Raw genomic sequence first — 20975 nt, 5'->3', positions numbered from 1 at the left:
ATTAAGGACTTTGCTGACACTCTCGCCCCATTCTTAACGGCCTTTGTCAACGCCTCTTTTGCTACAGGGAAAGTCTCCTCTTGCCTCAAGGACCCCTCCTGGAAAATAACCACACCTGACCCCACCTCACCCAATAACTACAGCCCCATTACCACCGTCCACTTCTTACTTAAGATACTGGACAAAGCAGCGTACTTGCAAGTGCAACACTTCATAGAAGAGAACAAACTCCTAGGGCTACGACAATCCGGCTTTTGCCCCAGGAGCGGGACAGAGACCGCATTACTTGACCTCAAAAACCAGATGGACGATGCTAGAGACCAAGGTAAACCGGTCTTACTCCTACTTCTGGACCTCTCTGCAGCATTTGACCTCATAGACCATAATGTCCTATGTCACCACCTCACCTCCACAGCCAAATTCTCCTCTGGCGCCACTGCAAGGATTACCTCGTTCCTACAATGTAGGACCATGCACGTTTTCTCTGATCTAGCCTCTGCCTCACCCACCATCATGCTCTGTGGAGTGCCCCAAGGCTCCTGCCTCTCACCTACTCTCTATAACATCTTTATACACCCTCTCTTTCTCATCCTTAACACCATGGGTATCTCCTACACCAACTACGCTGACGATACTCTGATCCTCCACCCTCACAGGCACCTACGACACTGACTCCACGACTCTTAACAACATCTACAACACCATCCAAACGTGGATGGCTGTCAACAGACTCTGCCTTAACTCTGACAAGACAGAACTGTTGGTAGGATCCACCGAAACGCTCAAAAATCTTGACACCCAGTTCAGCCACTTCACCATTGACGCCATCAAAATCCCAGTATCTGACGCAGTGAAAACCCTTGGAGTCTATCTGGATTCTAATCAATCCATGATGAGACAAGTCCATGCAATTGCCTCTTCTGCAACCTACCATACAAAACTCATTAACGCTGCCAGTCCCTTTCTAAAGAGAACTGCACCAACATAGCCAGAGCTATCACCGGCTCTTCCTAGGAACCTCCAATAAAAATCTAGAAAAACTGCAAGTAATCCAGAACAATGCTCTGCGTGCAGCCCAAGGTATCTCTAAAAGAGAACATATCTCGGCCGCCAGAAAATCAGCCCACTGGCTCCGTATAGAGGAGAGGGGTTATATTCAATGCCCTGACTCTTACCCATAAATGCATCCACCTCTCTGCACCGGCTTACCTATCGCAAAGAATCCACCATGCCACATCTGCAAGGCCAACCAGAACACCCTACGCAAACGTGCTCACTGTGCCCAGGGTAAAAAGAGCAAGGGCAGGAGGTGCTAGCTTCCCCTACCTTGCCTCCCTACACTGGAACGCCCTTCCTATGACGCTTCTGCTGAAGCCTCACTCCTTGCCTTCCACAAAGCCATGAAAACCACTCTGTTCATCTGATCAACACCACAGTCCCTATAGGACCTCGCGCCACCTCTCCCTATAAACCTGCAAATGTATCTGCAACTAGCGTAATGTTTTACCAATGTAAAATATGTATATTGTACCCAGTGCTCCAGATAAGATTTTGAGGTGGGAGTATTTTACTCATGATTTTTGAAATTAGAGAGTAAATGCAATTTCAAGAGAGTAAAAATGAGTTTTCTCCTCTGCAAGAGAGTAAAACGTATCCAACATATACACCCAGTGCATATGTAAAATCAGACCCGTAGACAAAAAGAGTTGTAGCTCAAAGTTGTCTGGCTTGCCTTTAACCATTTTATGACACTTGCAGAAAATATTCTGCCATGAAATAACTTGTAAGTAAAAGTGCACACATCCAGGGGTGCACCTGGGGTACAATTTAGACAGGGCTAACCCTTCAAATGTTGGCAGAAGCACTAACTTCCGAGACGGTGGAGGGGTGGCAAACTTACTTGTGTTAGGGCATTTAACTTCTTACTTGTAATGAGACTATTCTAGTGCAGCTTCGATGTTACAATCAATTAACTCTCTCTTAAGTCTGAAACACCCACTTCTTGCAGATCCTGAAGGTCCTAGAAAGTGTCCAAATGGCAGATGGTGTGCAATGAAAGACTCAATATCATAGCATAACGGGGACATTGCAGAGTGGGGGCAGTACTCTGGACGGCCCAAACCACTTCAGTTGCTGGGAGCAACAGGGGAGAAAATGTAATGTTGGTTCTACCACAGTCTGCTATACTAGAATTTCTGGTGCACTGACTGGCTGGTGGGACTGTCTGCCTGTCAAATCCAGTGTTACGAGATTAGAGGCGGGCCAGTGCAGCAATAATGCATTTCTTTTTTTTTTTTATTATTAGCTTATAAAAACCTTTAAAATAATGCATTTCCATGCAGCAGTATTGGAGCTACTAGCAGAGGAGCACCCGCGTACACCAATGTGGCTCTACACTTATTAAAACTGTCCTATTGTAGTAAGGGTGTACACGTAATCATTCATAAGCACTCCATTTTTTGCAGTTGAAGTTAGGGTGAGATTACAACATTTGCCCAGGATCACACACTTACGCTAAACAGCAAAGCAGGGATTTTAACCCACTCTTTCAATTTGGGCATGGCCACTTTCTTCCATTCCATACTTACAAATATTTAAGTTTTGGGCGTCAAGACCTACAAAAATACTGTCCTATAGAGTTTACTTGCAAAATACCCAAATTGCATAGTAAAGCATCATGACAACATGTAAATCCTTATAGCAGCATGTTGGGGCAAAATAATATCACTGTACCTTATTTTCCACATCCTGAATGAAAAAGATATGATGCAAAAGAAAAATATCCTGATTTAGCCACTTTATTTTCAGCGCTATAAAAACACACCAAAAAATAAGTTGTGCGCATGACACACTGTAACGGGGGCATGGGGACACACAGTCAAGGGGAGCGGGGGGACGTGACACGGTAATGGGGGCAGAGACCGTTGCGTAGGAGGGCAGGCATGACACGTAAGGGGGCACAGAGACAGTCACAGGGGAGGGGAGCATGACACGGTAACGGGGGGGCATGGGGGCACAGACAGTCACAGGAGAGGGAGGGGAGCATGACACGGTAACGGGGGGCATGGGGGCAGAGACGGTCACAGGGGTGAGGGAGGGGAGGCATGACACGTAATGGGGGCAAGGGGGCACACAGTCACAGGGGGAGGGCAGGCATGACACGTAACGGGGGCAAGGGGGCACAGACAGTCACGGGGCGGGGGGAGGGAGGGGAGGCATGACATGGTAACGGGGGGCAAGGGGGCACAGAAAGTCACGGGGGGTGGGGGGAGGGCAGGCATGACACGTAACGGGGGGCAAGGGGGCACAGACAGTCACGGGGGCGGGGGGAGAGGGAGGGCAGGCATGACACGTAACGGGGGCAAGGGGGCACAGACCGTTGCAGGGGGAGGGAGGGGAGGCATGACACGGTAACGGGGGCAAGGGGGCACAGACAGTCACGGGGGAGGGAGGGGAGGCATGACATGGTAACGGGGGCAAGGGGGCACAGAAACAGTCATGGGGGTGGGGGTAGGGAGGGGAGGCATGACACGGTAACTGGGGCAAGGGGGCACAGACAGTCAAGGGGGAGGGAGGGTAGGCATGACACGTAACGGGGCACAGACAGTCACGGGGGGTGGGGGGAGGGGAGGCATGACACGGTAACGGGGGGCATGGGGCAACAGAGTCACAGGGTGGGGGGCGGGCTATGCTGCTGATGACAAAGGAAACGCGTTTCCCAGAGTCACACCCCCTGTGTCTCAAGGGGACTGCGACTCTGGGAAACGGGCAGTTGGTTGATCATCCGACCCGAGCAGATGGATTTGCTTTGGAAGAAATAAAATACTTTGAACTGGTTTCAATTGCGGTTTTATTTCTCTCTGGCAGCCCGGACCATGCAAGATCCGATCAGATAGCGGTCCGGGCTGTCAGACAGAAAATAAAAATGCAATTGAAAACCGCCTGCAGCAGAAGGGCGGATTGCTTACCTGGCTGGTGTCACCGCGTTTGTGGCCTCCTCTCTCAGCTTACTCTACAGATGAAAAAACGTAGCAGAAGGACACGTGCATTTCTGGAAAGGTCTTCCAGGGCCGAGGGGGTGGGTTGAGCCCTGGATTAGGATACATGTCTCACACAGACTGGCAAGGGAAGGGCCTGCCTGCCTCAAGGCAGGAGCTTGCTACAGTGCCATCTAGTGGTGGAAAGTATGCCCTTTTTAATTAATAAACACAGCGTACATGGTACGCAGTAGAAACAAAAATCATCCGTATTTCCCATAATTAGATGCGTAAATAAGCACGATACGCACCTCATCTAGAGGGCTGATTGTACCTCCCTTATTTATTTTGTACTTCCTGTAACTAAGTACCCTGCAAGTAACAGCGTTGCGATGCCCATGGGCTGTTTGTGCGCTATACAAATGTAAAAATTAAATAATGGAGCACTGGCTGCTTTTCTTCTAATCGATGTGAGTGGCCACAGTGCCACTGGTCACTGCCACTTAACTTTCATATTGCATTTTTTTACATCTTTGCCATGCATATTTATAATTTGTACCATTGCATAAATAAGAGCAAGTAATAATCCAGATCTACATATGATGCTCATGACTATAGTCATAGAACACACAATTTGCACATAATTACAGGCAGCAAAATTGTTCCTCAAGTCTCTTGGTGCCAGGTTACTAGAGCAAAATTAAACCTGGGCAACACAAACTATTAAACATGATTTGTGGAACACACTCGGAACTATAACTAGCAAAAGCCTCTTGAGTGGTAGCCAAGGAGCAGCCCTCCAGAAAGGCAGGATCACTAGCAGACATTGAGGGTGAGAGGGAAGAGCGGTGGGGGGGTTTCTGGTTGATGGTAGGGGACCTGCACCTCTAAGGAGAATGCGGGCAGAAGGGGCTCTGTTTGATAGTTGGTGGCTGGGTCTGAATAGCTGATGGGCAGGGGCTGCGTAGCTTATGGGTATTGAACAGCTTGGCCATTGGTAGGGAGAGAGGGATTGGAGTGAGGACGACTATGGTTGTAGGCTAGGGGATCTGGGCTGCTGATGGGCACCAAGTGGATTTGCCATTGATGGACATGGTGGGACAGGGCCTGTAGTTGGCATTTAGGTGCTCAGGCTCTGGTGATGCAGCTCATACCTGGCTCGTGTTGGGAGTGCCTGTCCAATCAAATAAGGCAAACTCACTGAAGAGTATATGTGCATACAAGCTCCAACATGCAGAGTGCTGATGGCTTAAACAAACCCACCTGGCTGATGATGGACTCGCAGGGGGTGGATACATTACCCCAGGTGGAGAAAAGAAGCCACACCTCTAGTGGCAGCTGAATGTTTTCTTAGCATATATTTATCTTTTCCCTCTTCTGGCACTTTTTTTTTTTGTCACACATTGATTGTTAAAAAATTGATTGTAGTAGACTGTTGGTTCTTCGCATTATTTCCATGTAACTTGTGGCCTTGCTTTCTCTCCCTCAGACATGCCTTTCTTTGACCTCCAGGGCCGGCTGGGAATCGACCTCGACAAGTGGCTTCTCCTTCAAAGCGGGACGCAGCCGTGGAAGCGCGCAGCCCTATGCCATGTGTTTGAGAAGGAGTGGGTGGAGTGTGCCCATGGCATTGGAAAGACACGCGCCAAGAAGGAATGTGCTTTGGAGCTTGAGGATTTCAAGGAGTGTATGAGCCGAGCCAAGACGGTGAGCTTCCCGGCAGTGACATAGACCTCTAGAGCATCAATTCCCAAACCTTTTCTTGATCCCTTTATCCAGAAGGGTCCTCTACCTGAACATTTTATAAGGTGTCAGTATGAGAAAAATGTGCTAGCAAAAACCAGATTCCCAAACTTCACTCTCACAATATCTCAATTGACCCGATTTGTTTGTGTTCGCACCGGCCTGAAGTCTTGAGCCTCATATTTAGCGCCTCTGATATTGGCCAATAGTGGCACATGCTTCCACTTCCAATAGCCGATATTGCTTTTGATTAATATCCAGATAAAGTATCTGGATACTGCATGTATTGACCACGTCATCGAGAGGCATTCACAGATTCATATGCTGTTGGGTTGTACTCTGCTACCACTTTAGTGTGCCTGTCCTCCTGGTGGACACTGGAGCGATATCCGTTAAGATCTCTGGTCAAATAACATGGAAAATCCATAGAGTAGGAATGTGATCCGAAACACTGTCCGACTGGCTGCGAGGAAAATCTATAATTCACTCCTCCTATATGCCACACCTTGGAGCACGTCAAGATAGGCGACTGCAAGTGGCAGCTTGTAGACTAATTGAACGATTGCGCATAAAGGCTTATTTATGTGTTGATCATTTGAAAGTAGGCTGCTGTCCTGAATGTCCCCAGGAAACATGGGAAAAATCATGGTAAGTATCCCTGACCGACCAGCTAGTAAGATCCGCGAGGTAAGTACTTGCTTCACATATGTGCATTCAACTTGCCGTCTTGGGTTTGATTCCAGGCATGGCTGACTCAGCCTTTCATCCTTCTGAGGTCGGTCAGTTGGCGATCAGTGAGTTGGGCAATAGTATTGTGAGGGGTCAGAAGTAAGACCCGAACACAGTTGTGACATCTTTGTAATCATAAACTTTCATTATTTCAAAGAGGGTTGGAAAAATGCTTTTATATCCCTAAAACTACGAAGGGTTTACCTGCCTCTAAGAAAATGCATGAAACTCCTCATAATGTCCAAATTATAAAGTTAGTCCCTGTTGTGTCTCAAAAGGCTTACTTCTGTCCCTAACACTAATAACATAACTAACTGTGCAAGGGTGATCTCTTCTTAAAATAAACGTGTTCCTTCTGGTTTCAAGCAACAAAAAAGCTCCCAGTCTTTTGGGCAAAAAGTAGGCAGGGTTAAAAGAAATGTTAAAAACCGTAGGATTCCAATGTCTGGTTCTCTGCCCTTTCACGTAGTATCCTTCTTGTGGGGTTTCTCTCTTTTTATATGGTACGCCTCCTTGGGCTTTGCGCAGATCTGGAGGGTGCTTTTTTTTCCAAAATTCAAGAGCTTTCTACCTCCAACGCCAATTTACAGAATCTCGGTCTGGTAAATTGCACCGACCCTTCTGTGATTTCTGGAAAGCCCACCTAGGTCCTAACGCTTAATTGGAATCTCGATATTCCAAGATGGCTGCCCCAGACGAAGACACTGTAGTGTCTGTGTGCAGCCTGATGCTGCCACAATTTGGATGCAGCTCCTCATATCGGAACCAATCGGGGATCCGGCAGGTGAATGTTGGTCCCCACTCAAGACCCCCACTAAGGCCCTGTCTGTGCCTGTCCGGGCCTTGGAGGGCTCGGAGGACCCTCCCGTCACCATATCCTCTGTAGCACCTTGCACGCCTCCATCTCTCTGCCTCATGTAACAGCCGACCTGCATGCAGCCAGCTACCTCACGAACCTGTGCCTCTGGAGCTTTGCTCACCCACCAAGAATACCTGCGAGTCATGTCCTGGACATTGTTGTTCCTTCTTACTGACTCGCACAACTGTTGAACCTAGGTGTGCCTAAGTCCTCTGTATTTCCTTGCCTTACTATGTCCTGTCTCCTTAATGCTTTTCTGTGCTTTTTGGTAAATTTGAATCCTGATGCGTTTTACAACTCTACACCCTCATTTTTGGTACTAGTGTTTCTATTGCATCTGTCTTCTCGCTTTTTGGCTACTAGGCCGCCTGCTTAGTGTGTTCCTCCTGTGCAGTGTGTCCTCTATCCTCCATTCTTGTCTCTCTGCCACCCTTATGGCATTCGCCATCTCCCCTATCTATTCTTATTGCTATACTATCACCTATACTCCTTCTCTCGTGAAGTATGGAAGGAAAAAGTTTAAAAACGACATCCTGACCCTAATCCCGGTGTACCCATTGCAGACACCTATGCCAGTGCAACTTCCAGACAGATTCTCTTTTCTGTCCCCTATGCAGATCTCTGGACTCCTCATCTTATCTCTGCTCCCTCTCCTCTCGCATCCTCACCCATTAATGGCGAGGATGTGAGGAAGTACTCTTGGTGGGCTTCTCATCATCCAGGTGTATTATTAATGGTACTATAATGGCCCAGGATTCTCAAGTCCTTCCTGCACCTGCTACTCATTCCTCCTTTCTCTCTGACCCGCTCCTGCGACTGGTGTACCACGCCTCTACCCCCCTCATCAGAATAGCTTCAAAGGCAGCGATCTGCTGCATCTGGCCACGCTTAATGCTCACTCTGGTATTAAGCACTCTGCTGACATGTGCCGCCCCCTTGACCTTGATATCCTCGATCTTATAGAGACATGGTTCAATGCCAGCTCAGTCACTGCTTTTGACTCCCTTCTCACTGATGGCTACAAGATCATCTCCAAGCCTCGCCCTAACCGTGCTGACGGTGGAGTTGCCCTGATCTTCCCTGAGTTGGTCCCTTCGTCCCTCATACCATCCCAGCCATATGCCTCCTTCGAGAGCCTGGTATGCAAGCTTGCCATCTCTCCCACCTCCTCCCTGACCATTGCCACTATCTACAGGCCACCTGGCTCTAATACCCTGTTCCTCACTGAATGGGCTGATTTCTCCTCCTCTCTTCTCACGTCTACCTCTAAACTCCTTCTCCTGGGTGACTTCAACATCCACCTTGACACCTCAATCACGGCGTCTGCGCTCTTCTGTGACCTCTGCACCTCACTCTCCAGGCCTCGCAATATCCTTGTCAGCTCCCATTGGCAGGTACTTTTTATTTTTTTTAATAGTTGTGTGTTAATTTTACAGTACTAGAACGGGCAGGCGACCGTCTTCTGGAAATCATTTGTTTTCAGTAAATGCATTGCTCTATCCATGAAAGCCTCTAGGTGGCAGCAGTGCATTACATTCATCATTTTAATGTTACAGCTTTCTATTTTGTTCGCTGGCCTGCAAGTTCTAATTTTGGTGCGTGAGATGTCGGTCTTTCATCCTTTTATCCTAGTACGTGTACTTAAAAGCTACACGTACGTACGTATGTGGGTGGGGTGGGGATAGTGACACCTATTATCCGTCTCGCCTATATAGAATATCAAGGCTGGGGCAGGTGAAGGGTGATAATTTACTGGCAGTTATTGCCACTGGCCAAGGATGGTGGGAGAGATTGTAGCTGCCCTCATTTAACCAAACCAAGGGAACACCAAAAGGTCAACTGCAGAATGTGAACTTGGCAGTGTTCATTATTAGAATTAACGATTGTTATGTTAATGTTAAAGGACATTTGTACCGCGCACTATCACCACCGGAGTGGTTCCCTGGTGCTCTGGCGGCTCTGAAAGAGGGGGGCCGGGTTGAGTTAGTGGGTCGAAGCAGGAAAAGTGCAAGAGAGCAGTGATGTGCTGTTGGCGGCCTCAGCCCGGTGGGTCCGTTGGCTGGGGTGTTTGCGGCCGGTAGTTGTGTACTGTTGTGCGAGTCTGTGTTTTTGTTTTGTTGTTGCAATGGAGTGAAGTTTGTGCGGTTTGTTGTGCTGTAGGTTTTGGTTGTTTTGGTTTGGAGTTTGAGAGGTGTATGCAGAAAGGGACATTGTTAGTGGGGTTGGTTAGTTTGCATCTCTGTCCTGAATTGAGGTGCTCAGCTTGCATAGTCTTCATTGATGCGCCTCTGTCCTGATCTGGGTCCGGCTGGCAAACAAGGTTGCTTACTCTTCTCGGCCCCACCTCTTTCACTTTCCCCTCATAGCTCCCCCTGTGTGTGTGGCCAGGAGATATGTAGGTCAGGATTTAAGTGCGATTACATAGCCACGTGTGCATGTTAATCCTGGAATGTCAGGGGTGTTTAGGTCAGAATTGAGATACATTGGGAAAGCTCAGTATAGGTACCAGTGCTCGACTAGTGTGGGCAGTTGTAGGCGAGGTGTATTTGCAGAGCTGCATGTGTGTTCCAACAGTAGAATATCGGGGGGTGCTACAGTAGGGATCGAGATGCTTTGGCAGAGCTGTAGTTTGGTAGCAGCATGTGTTCGGGGTTATGATTAAAATGAGTTCGCTGAGTTGTAGATGAGTAGTAGATAAGCAGGGGGTGCTGTGGGTCCGTATTGAGGTGCACTGGCATTTCTGGGTGTATGGCCCATTTCTGGAATAGCAGAATGCATGCAGCTCGTGGTTTGGGGGTCAGGCCATGGTTGAAATGCACGGTCAGAGCTTTGTGTGTGGCTTGCAGAACTGGGGAAAGGGAGTGCTCCATGCCAGGAGTGAGGTGCATTGACAGAGCTGTATGACTGCTACTCTGGGAATCGGCATATATTCTTGAGGTCAGCCACTTTTATCATTGATTTTGAGTCATTTCAAAAACTCTCCTATGGGGCCGACAGAAAATCAATGTGACGAAGGAGGTCTATATTAAAGATTTTGTCATCCTAAGGGAAGTATTTACGATGTGATGCCAGATCTGGAGGTGCTTTCTCTCCTTGATATTCTGGCAGCACATAAGACAAACATTTCAGCTTGCAAAGCAGACCACAACAGGAAGTAGGCTCTGCATTATTTATTACGCTCCTGTTGTTGCTGTGGAATTGTTTCCATGTACCAGTCCCATAAGGTTTCTGAAGTTTAGGTGTATGTGTGTTTGTCAGTATGGCTCTGTCAGTTTGTGGTACTGTATGACAGCGTGTGTATTTCATGTGGGGTCTTGTGGGTTTGGGTTCTGTGTAAGGGTCCGCGTGTGTCCGTGTGTGTGTGTGTGTGTGTGTGTGTGTGTGTTACATATCAGGTGGACCATGTTTGTGCTTGAGTTTTAGTGCTACATGTCTGCCCCATAATCTCTGCAGGGAACAAAAAGATTGCATGTGTCGCAAATCCCCAAGTTCTCATGACACCTCACAAGTTAACCGCTCTTCTCTTGCACAAGGCCAGCAGGCAATTCATTTTCAAATCTCCAGCAGGGCCAACTCTGCTTTGCATGTAGACAGCAGTAGTAATGTTACTTCCCACAGGCACCATGATTTTTCAGTAAAATAAAAATTGCCATCAAGTTTGTGGGGCGAGTGCATTTCTCTAAGGTTGAGTAGATACACTAAGTTACTCGATCTGCAGGTCTAGCATGTTTTTTTTTAGATTTCTCGAGGCCTGCTCTCCCTCTTCATTCTCCCCTGTGGACCCACCCACTCGGCTGGACACACTCTTGATGCCTTCATCTACACTGATCTTTTTCTCTACGCCCCAATCACCACCCCACTTTCCTGGTCAGACCACTCTCTCCTCTCACCTGGGTCCTCTCTGCCGTCTGAACGCACCTCCTCCAGCTCTGCCAACCTCATTCACGGACATCTACCTGATGAAACGAGTGTCGGCTGCTGCCTTTGCATCCACCTTCACCCCCCCGCCCCCCCACTGCAGACTCTACCTCTGCTCTCAGCAACCTCCATCTTGCCATAACACTCTCGACATTCCTGCCTCAGTCATGAGGACCCGCCTGAAATATGCCACCAAGCTTAACACCTGGTATGATTCTGAACTTGCTGCCCTGAAACGGAAGTACAGAGCTGCGGAACAGAAGTGCCACACCTCGGAATCCAACAAACTGGCCCGTCCCATTCTCCAAAGGCAATACCGACTCTTTCATTCCAAGAATAAGGCCCACATCCAAGCTTACCTCTCTGGTGCATCCAACATGGCTGAACTCTTTCAAATCTGCACGGAACTAGCCAACCCTTCCACAGTCTCCACCTTGCCTCCTCCCCCTCAGGCCCTCTGCAATGCATTGGCCACACACTTCACTGCAAAAACTCAACTTTGGACATCCTGAGCACTCGCTCTTCCTTTTCACCCTCCCCTCCAACCTCCCTCTGCTTTCTCTCCTCCTTCTCTCCCATCACATCTCGATGAGGTCCCTAGATTTGTCCACTCTAAGAAGGTCTTCTCCAAACAGTTCCCCCTGCTCTTCCAGAACTATTAAGGACAATATCGGTTCCCTTGCACCTGCACTTGCTGATTTCTGCAATCTCTCTAGCCACTGGGTCTTTCACCTCTTCCCACAAGCACTCTCTTGCGTGCCCTCTTCTGAAAAAACCTTCCGCCGACCCCTCGTGTCCGGCTAACTACCGGCCCATCTCTATCACCCCTTTACATGGGGGAAACTCTTGGAGAAGCTTGTCTTCCTCTACTAACCCAGCACACTGAGCTTGTCGGTTGCATACACAACCATCAATCTGGATTCTGAGTATCCAGAGGCACAGAAACTGCTCTCTTGTACACCTGTGAAGAACTGCTGGCATCTCTGGACTCCACCTCCCCTGCTGTCCTCATCCTCCTTGATCTCTCCTCTGCATTTGATATGATCAACCACTCCATCCTTATCAAACGGCTCTGCGATACCCTTGGTATCTTGATGCGGGCACTGGACTGGCTGATCTCCTTCCGCACTGACCATTCCTCCCCAGGTTATCCTGGGCTCTTTCTCCTCTCCCACCTCAATCTCCACTTGTGGCGTTCCCCAGGGCTCTGACCTTCCCCCTGGCTCTTTAACATCTATCTTGCTCCACCTACACACCTAATTTCCACTTTCTTCTCTTACTTCCAGTGTTATGCAGATTACCCACAACTCTTCCTCAAACTTCCCTCTGATCCTCTACTTCCTCTGTCATTCCTGACTGCCTATCTGCCTTTCAGTCTTGGTGTGTCTCCAATGATCTCTGCCTCGACGCCAGCAAGATTTGCATCTCGGCAGCCTCTAACAACTCAGCCGAACTTCTCAAACTCTGCAAGTAGTTGGCCAATACTGCTGCTGTCTCTACCTCTCCTGTTCATCCCAGGCCCTCTGCACAGACTTGGCATCTAATTTCACCACTAAAACTCAGGACTTCCTGTCCACACTCTCTTCCTCTACCTCATCTTCCTCTCCCTTTCCAGGCCCCTCTCCGACCGTTTTGCCTCTTCCTTTCCCATGTTCACTCCTGAAGATGTTTCTAGACATGTCCCATCTATGAAAGTCTTGTCAAAGCAGCTGGTCCCCTGCTCCTCTAGAAACAGCAAGGACCACATTGACACCCTTGCTCCAGCCTTGGCCAATTTCTGCAATCCCTTTTTTGCCACTGGAACCTCCCCCCCCCACCCCCACCCTTATATCACTCCCTAATTAAGAACACTTCTGCCAACCCTTCCTCTCCGTCAAACTATCACCCGATCTCCATCGCTCCTTTCCTGGTCAAACTCCTGGAAAAGCTGACCATCTCCCAGCTTAATCCACATACTAAATCCGTTGGTTGTCTCCATGACCACCAGTCTGGCTTCAGAGCATCCAGAAACACGGAAACTGCTCTCCTGCACACCCGTGAAGACTTGCTCTTCAACCTTCCTTCTGTCCTCTTTCTCCTTGACCTATCCTCTGCTTTCGACACGCTTAACCACGCCGTTCTGCTCAATTGACTCAAAGACAACTTGGATATCTCCGGCCAGGCCCTTTCCTGGTTAACCTCCTTTCTCACTGATCGACCCACCCAGGTCCAATATGGGTCTTTCCTTTCGTCTATCCCTCCTTTCTTCTATCCCTCTATCTTTCTACTTGTGGTGTTCCCCAGGGGTCTAACCTCTCTCCCTGGCTATTTAACCACTACCTGAAACCTCTGGCCCACCGCATCTCTACCTTATTCTCTAACTTTCAGTGTTATGCAGATGACACCCTGCTCTCCTTCAGGCTCCCCTCAGCCTCTACTTCTCCTTCTCTCATGCCAAATTCTGTCCGCTATTCAGGTATGGTGTGCCTCTAACGATCTCTGCCTTAATGCCAGTAAGACTGAGCTCCTCCCCATTGGGACTCCTGTTCCCGCCTTCCCTCTCACTCTCGCCGCCCACCCTGGGCCCTCTACCTGCTCATTCCAGTGAGACTAAGAACCTTGGGGTCCAACTTTCGACTCCACCCCCTCCTTTTCTCCACACATCTCTAACGTCTCAAAGAAGTCACATTATCAGCTTAACCTCATCGGTAGTATTCTTCCTTTTCTCACTTTCCCCCAGAAGCTCAATGTCTCCAGAGCCCTGGTCCTCTCTAGGCAGGGTGCAACAGCCTCTTTCTAAATCTGCCTGCCTCTGCTCTTCGCCCTCTACAACATACCCAGAACAAGACTGGGAGACTTGTCCTTGGCCTCGAGCCCAGGGATCGTATCTATCCAGCCCTGAAATCTCTCCACTGGCTCCCTGTGGCTGCGAGCATCAAGTTGAAGACCCTCTGCATCGTCCACAAGACTTTCTGGGTCTGGGCACGACACTGCATACAACTTTCTCTACTTAACTATCTCCCTTCTCGAGCCCTCCGCTCATCCACCTCCAACTCTGAGAGTCAGACAATTCTCCAGGGAGAGAGTGGGGGGGGGGGTAGATCTGTCCTCGGCTGGAGAGTCCCTCTGGAACAGTCTCCTTGCCCCTCTCAAACTTGAGCAGGACTACCTAAGGTTCCGGAAGCAACTCAAGACCTCCATTTTCGTTTCTGCTTTCCCTCTCCCTTGCTGATGTCCCTGTCTGCCGGTCATACTTGTTACCTGGCCACCCACTGAATTTATGGGACCAGGCTCCTGCCCGACCGGTTGCCCTTGCACTGCCTCCGGGCCTCCCAATCGCTTAAGGGACTGTATCTGCATCCCTACAGTCCTCTGACCCTCTACACTTATGAGCCCTTCCCAGTTGCACTTAATAGTTAGTTTGCACTCTTGCCTCCCCGTGGCACTTCACCCCGTCCCTCGCCCTGCACTTGCGTGATCTGAATGACACACAGATGGTAGTTTTGTCCACCTTCTATCCACCCTTCTGAGTCTTGTCGCGCCTAGTAACACTTGTGTACAGGCACGTTTATAAATGACTTCTATCATTTCAAAAGACTGAGATCCTTTCCATTGGGACTCCTGCTCCCTCTTTCCTCCCTACACTCTGGCCACCCTCTATGGGCTCTCTCCCCTTCATTAGAAGCCAGAAACCCAGGAGTCCTCTTCGACTCCTCTTTCCTTCCACCCTCACATCGAGGACATTGCCAAGAAGGCCCACTTTCAACTCCACCTCCTCAAAGGAAATCCTTCCTTTCCTAACTTTGCCCCAGATGCTCAATGTCTGTAGAGCTCTGGTACTCTCCAGCCTGGACTAATGCAACAGCCTCTTCCTTAATCTACCCCCTTCCTCTCTACATCCTGGCACGTTCCCTTTGCCAAATATAGGATTTGTTGCACTGTGCTCTCCTCTTTTAATTTGAGTGAGTCCCAGACTCACAATATAACTGTTTGGTATACTCCCCTGTCAAGCAGTTAACCTTTCAGCAAACATCTTATTTGGGCACTGGTCCCAGACTCGCAACATTCAATTTGACTTGGTAGACTCTCGTGGACTGTCTCTCTTTGGGGGATGAGGGATCCCAGACTCGTAATGTTCAGTTGCTTGGTTTACTCTCCTGCCAAGTAACTGTTCCAAGATATGCTTTCTCTCTTTGGGTGCAGGTCCCAGACTTGCAATATTTAGTATAGTTTGTTTTACTTTCTCATATGGGTGCAAGTCCCAGACTCACAAAGTTCGGATTGACTTTTGTCTTTGTACTTCAAATGAATGTGGTTCCCAGGGTTCCAGATCCTCTTTCTGTGGCCTCCGTCCTCACCCTTTCGCTCCCTTGGACCTCCTTTACCACTCTGTTAACCCGCGTACCTGTTTGCTTCCAACTGGAAGGTACCAGCATTTCCTGAGCAGCAACAGCTTCTCTGGAGGCTCTGATCGCGTTCAGGGCTTTGTTGCAGTTGGCAGCGTCTTCCCGGACGTTTTCTTTTTTTGACAGTGCGCCCTATCTGCTGGGCACTTGGCCAGTGCTCGAGGGGCCTGGGGGTTCCTGACGGCACAGACTCCAACCGTCCTGGCTTCTGGGACTTTGCTTGCATTCTTCTTTTCTGTTCTCGGCTTCCCTCCTGCTGGCTCTCGTCCTGCGCTAGCTGCGACTCGGCTGGCCAGGGTTTCTCCTCGCAGGATTGTTTATCCTATACATCCCAGCTGTCTGACATTTAAACTCCAGCATTCGGAAAGGGAGTTGCTATGGGCCAATCACGTTCATTGGGAAACTAAATGCTCATCCTGCTTTTTTAATCTTGGTCTCAGTCCTTGAGCAGCTAGAATGCTCATTCTGTTTCGCCATGATGATCCTTGGACTCTTGACTCTTCTTCTCAGTACATGTCCTAAAGTCTCATCTAACAGACTTCTTTTTTTATTTTCATAGATTTGACTTATCTGACCATAACGGATATAACGGACCATAACGGATATCGGTTATAGCAAAGGATTAAATATTGAAGGGGGGGGGCTAAGATACTTCCGCAGGGGTGTACCGCATTGCTTTGAAGTTAGTCTTCTCTAGTCCCATCAGGGGGTTACTCCCTCGTTGCACCACCCCAGGAGGACTACCCCTTGCCCCATGGGAAAGGTCTCCCATTAGGATAGAAGTGACGACCTCCTCAGATTCGTCACCGTACTTATTATTGCTGAAGTCATTATGTCTTAGTTGCCCCCTTAGTCCTGTACCACCACTATGTATAATACTACACTCCTTGTTCTAGCTACTTTCACACACAATTATCCAAAGTAAATAAGTGATTATGCTGGCACAGCACAATCCACTATCTTCCAAGAGATCAAATACAAGGTCCGATTTGTTTCTTGGGTATCTTGGACCCACTTTGAGAATAGAATGATTGACCATGTCAAAGGCGGAAGAGAGGTCAAGGAGAATGAGAACCGCAAGAGTTAGTCAGAGTCTGCGAGCAGTTCTTAACAGGTGTTCAGGAGAGCAGTTTCCGTGCCTCTTAATGCTCGGAATGCAGAATGATGGTCATGTAAACAACCAACAAGCTCAAGGGGAAGACCAGCTTCTCCAGGAATTTCCCAAGAAAGGGTGTAATAGAGATAGGGCGGTAGTTGTGCCGGACATGAGGGGTCGGCTGAAGGCTTTTTTAGGACTGGGTGCACAAGGGAGTGCTTGAGGGAGGAAGGGAAAGGGCCAGAGGCAAAGGAGTGGTTGCAGAATTGAGACGAAGCGAGGGCGGAGATGTTGTCCTTAATGGTTCTGGAAGAACAGGGAGACACCTGTTTGGGTGAGACCTTCATAGAGCGGACTACTCTAGAGACCTCCTACATTGTGATGGGTGAGAAGGAGAGAGAGGGTGGGGGTGGAAATCCTTCTCATTAGGACGCCTGCTCCTTGCTACCTCTGCCCCCCACTCTCTGACCTGACTCCCTGTGTCCCCTCACCTCGCCCACATATGAGTCAAAAATCCTTGGGATCATCTTTGACTCTTCTCTTTCTTTCCACATGTCATGGACTTTGCCAATTTTCAGTTGCATCCCCTTAGGGGGCGGGGGGGTAACTTTCTTCACCTTCCACCAGAAGCTCAATGTCTCCAGAGCCCTGGTTCTCTAGGCTTCACTACTGCAACAGCCTCTTCCTCAACCTGCCTCTTTCCTCCCTTTGCCCCCTTCAACTAATCCAGAATAGAACTGTGAGGCTTATCCTTGACCTCCAGCCCAGGGACCGCATCTCTCCATCTCTAAAATCTCTCCACTGTCTCCCGGTGACCGCAAGGATCAAGTCCAAGACCCTTTGCATCATCCACAAGGCTATCCGGGGCCTGGGACCTCTTTACATCCAGCTTTCCCTCCCTTAATACCTCTGAACCAGAGTCATTTACTCTTCTGGCTCCAACTCCCTGCAGGTCAACCGTTTCTCCAAGCAGAGAGTGGGAGGTAGACCCCTTTCCTCGTCTGGCTCCTCCCTCTGGAACGACCCCGCCCCACCACCCCCTCAGACTTGAGCCAGATCATCTTAAGTTCCGGAACCTTCTCACGACCTTACTTTTCTGCTCTTACTTCCCTCTTCTCCTCCCATGCTAGCTCTCCATCTGCGGCTGTGACTGAGGCTTGGTCCCTTCAGAGTCTTACAGTGGCTAGACCACCCCCTCCTACCAGTCCCCCCAACACTTGCCCTTAAGCTTCCTTTCCCGGACTAGTCCCTTGGTCCTCCCTGTCCACCACACTCATTCCCCCTGCACTCCTTTCCCCTGGCACTTGCTGCCTTGGCCCACCCACCACTTGCCCGCCCCCACCCTTGGTGGTACCCCACTGCTGCCCTTCTCCCTCTACCCCTCTCCCCCTTGCACTTACCACCTAGTCATGCACTTGCACGGTAGGATTGCCACAAGGCCAATATAAGCGTTTCTGTTCTACTTTCTGATTCCTGTGTGTTGAAGTCGCCAAGGGGGAGGAGTTTAGAGGTAGAAGTCAGAAGAGAGGAAGTAAAGTCAGCCCACTCCGACAGGAAGGCGACACAGGGCCAAGAGGGCATGTATATAGTGGCATGGGTGAGAGAGTTTGAGAGACACCAAGCTTGCAGACCAGACTTTCAAAGGAGGAGAAGAGCTGGGTGGGTATGAGGGGATGGGGAGCCACTCAGGGAAGATCGGGACTACTTCACCACCAGATTGGTTGGGCCGAGGCTTGGAGAGGATCTTGTATCCATCAGGAAAGAGGGAGTAAAAAGCAGTGACAGAGCTTGGTGGGAGCGAGGACGTCAAGATCAAAGTCTTCAAAAAATAGGCAGATGTCAGAAGAATGTTTGACAGCAGATTAAGCATTCAGACTGGCTAAGTGAAGCCGATTACCACCTTTTTGAAGGTTTTCCGAAGAGGGTTACAGGGGTGGTGGTACACCCATCGGAGGTGGTGAAATAGGTACAGAGAGAGAGGAAGAAGGTAGGAAGTTGATGAGGGCTGGCAGACGCCGGCTTTGGAGAAAAAGATTGGGTTGAGGACACTGGGCCATGACCGTGCCATTGTGATAGATATTAATGATGCACCTAGAAGATGAGAAGTATGCTAAGAGTACTTCCCATCTAGTGCCGCCTTTAATGGGTGAAGAAGAAGAAAAAGGGCAGAGGGTAGAGATCAGATGGGAGAACAAACATAGGTGTCAGCAATAGGTAGGCCAGGATTAGAGGTCAATAGATCTTTCGTAAACATTTTTCTTCCAGAAGTGAGAGAAGAGTGATGGGTGATAGAGTAACAGTTAGAATAGATAGTGGAGATGCAGAGAGCCACAGAGGTGAGGTGAAAGATGTCCCTCGCGGGATCTTCAATGGTGGTCAGCCAAGGTGCGGTGGCCACTAGTTGTAGCCCCAAGTGAGTGAAGCAGGGGGAAAACGCCTTTTCACTCTTACTGTTGTGTACGGAATGAATACATTTATTTAAAATGCTTTTTTATCATCAATATTTTTGCATTAATTTGAGGAAGCAATAATACAGTTCTAAATGTGATACTCATCACTATGACAGTCAAACAATACACAATTTACACATAATTGCAGGCTGCAAAAGTACGTTCAAGTCCTTTGGTGCCCGGTGGGCAGAGCAAGATTAAACCCAGGCCACGCACAAACTTATTGCGCATGATTGATCAAACAATCAAAAATAAAACTAGAAGCCTACTAAAGCTACCTCGATCTGAACATCGTTCGTTCACCTGTGATTGCCAGCAGCCCCTTCTCTTATCTCAGGTCCCTTCAGAGTCTTACAGTGGCTAGACCACCCCCTCCTACCAGTCCCCCCAACACTTGCCCTTAAGCTTCCTTTCCCGGACTAGTCCCTTGGTCCTCCCTGTCCACCACACTCATTCCCCCCACCTGTGATTGCCAGCAGCCCCTTCTCTTATCTCAGGTCCCTTCAGAGTCTTACAGTGGCTAGACCACCCCCTCCTACAGTGTTAATTCATTTGTAGTATTAATCCCCTTATGTGATAATGTCATTTTCTCCACAATATTCAAGACCCATTAAGCAAAGTTCTGAAGACTTATTTTGCTAGAAACGAGCATATGTAATACTCCAAGTATTTGCCCCCCTTTTTTATGTACAGCATTTTTTCTGCCAAACAAAGTTTTGAGAACATCAAATTCCAACAGAAGACTGGACTTGGTTCCAGTCTGTAGGTAATGATTCTCGTCTTCCTAGTGGAAAATAGCAATATGTGTGTAACAGGCCTCAAAACTGGGGATTTACATGATTATTTCGTTAAGGAAAATTTCGAATTTAAAAATCACAAATGCCTTTTTATAATGTACATGACCCCCACCTGCTATCCCTCAAACCCCCTAGCCTTAAAACATACCTCTTGGCACACCCTTACCTGTGCTTCCTCTGCAATACCACGGCTCCTTGCCTGCGACGTGAGTTCCACCTCCCCATTGAGGTACAGAACTTCCACTGCAGGGTCTGTTTATGTTTTTAAATCTTTCTTTGGCTCTTAATGTCAAAGGGGAGCAGGAGACACCCCCGCAACCCCCAGTCCCCGTCTGGTTTTAGGTTTTCTTTTACGCTGCCGAATTCGGCATTTTCTCTCATGCGTGTTTGTTCTTTTTTCATTCTGTACGTTAGTAAATAGCAACTTTGAAGTGTACACCATTTTTTTCCAACCGACTTCCAAATTAGTTAAGTGATCCCCTTCACAGAAAGCCAAAAGGCATTTGTATGTGGAAACTTCACCCGAAAGGATCTTTCTATTTTTCTTTTAAGTGTGGTCTAACATTGAATGATTATTGTGCATAATGGAAATATGTGACCCATTGAACCCTGTAAGGAACAACCCATCAACAAGAGGTGAAACATTCATACCCACCATATATAGGAGTTGCGGTATGTATTGCATTTCTCTGTTTTTTATATCCGTCAAGGCCTCTGCTTTGAGATCCCAGAAAGCCATTAGATCCGCCTCATCCAGATGAATTCCAAGCTCCCTTGAGGCGATGTGTGGATGTGCAGCCGATCGTGCAACATTATCTGGAATTCGAAGAGTGCAGATGGGCTTTCTTAATGGATATTGATCTGCAGGTTATTGAACTAACTCTTCCCAGCATGTCAACGTCCGACTGAAAAGGATAATTGATCGGCTCTCAGGAATTCTTGGATGGTGAAACCATTCCGAATCAGGCACGTCTATCGTCGCATAAGGTGGTTGAGAAAGGTATTGGAGTTTTGGTCTTCA

General features: G+C 48.6%; 1 protein-coding gene across 1 annotated transcript in view; it reads left to right on the top strand.

Annotated features, from left to right (window-relative positions):
* The window catches only part of NDUFS5 (NADH:ubiquinone oxidoreductase subunit S5), a 127400-nt gene that overhangs the window by 13234 nt on the left and 93191 nt on the right, over positions 1-20975 (top strand). Inside the window, exon 2 of the mRNA XM_069622436.1 lies at positions 5467-5684. Coding sequence (XP_069478537.1) covers positions 5469-5684 — 216 coding nt within the window. The 5' untranslated portion in view covers positions 5467-5468. The remainder of the gene's footprint in view (positions 1-5466; positions 5685-20975) is intronic.

This window comes from Ambystoma mexicanum, chromosome 11, assembly GCF_040938575.1.
Source record: "Ambystoma mexicanum isolate Mex_15411 chromosome 11, UKY_AmexF1_1, whole genome shotgun sequence".
Taxonomy (NCBI): domain Eukaryota; kingdom Metazoa; phylum Chordata; class Amphibia; order Caudata; family Ambystomatidae; genus Ambystoma; species Ambystoma mexicanum.
The sequence above is the reverse complement of the archived record's forward strand: the minus strand, read 5'-3'. Positions and strand labels throughout refer to the sequence as shown.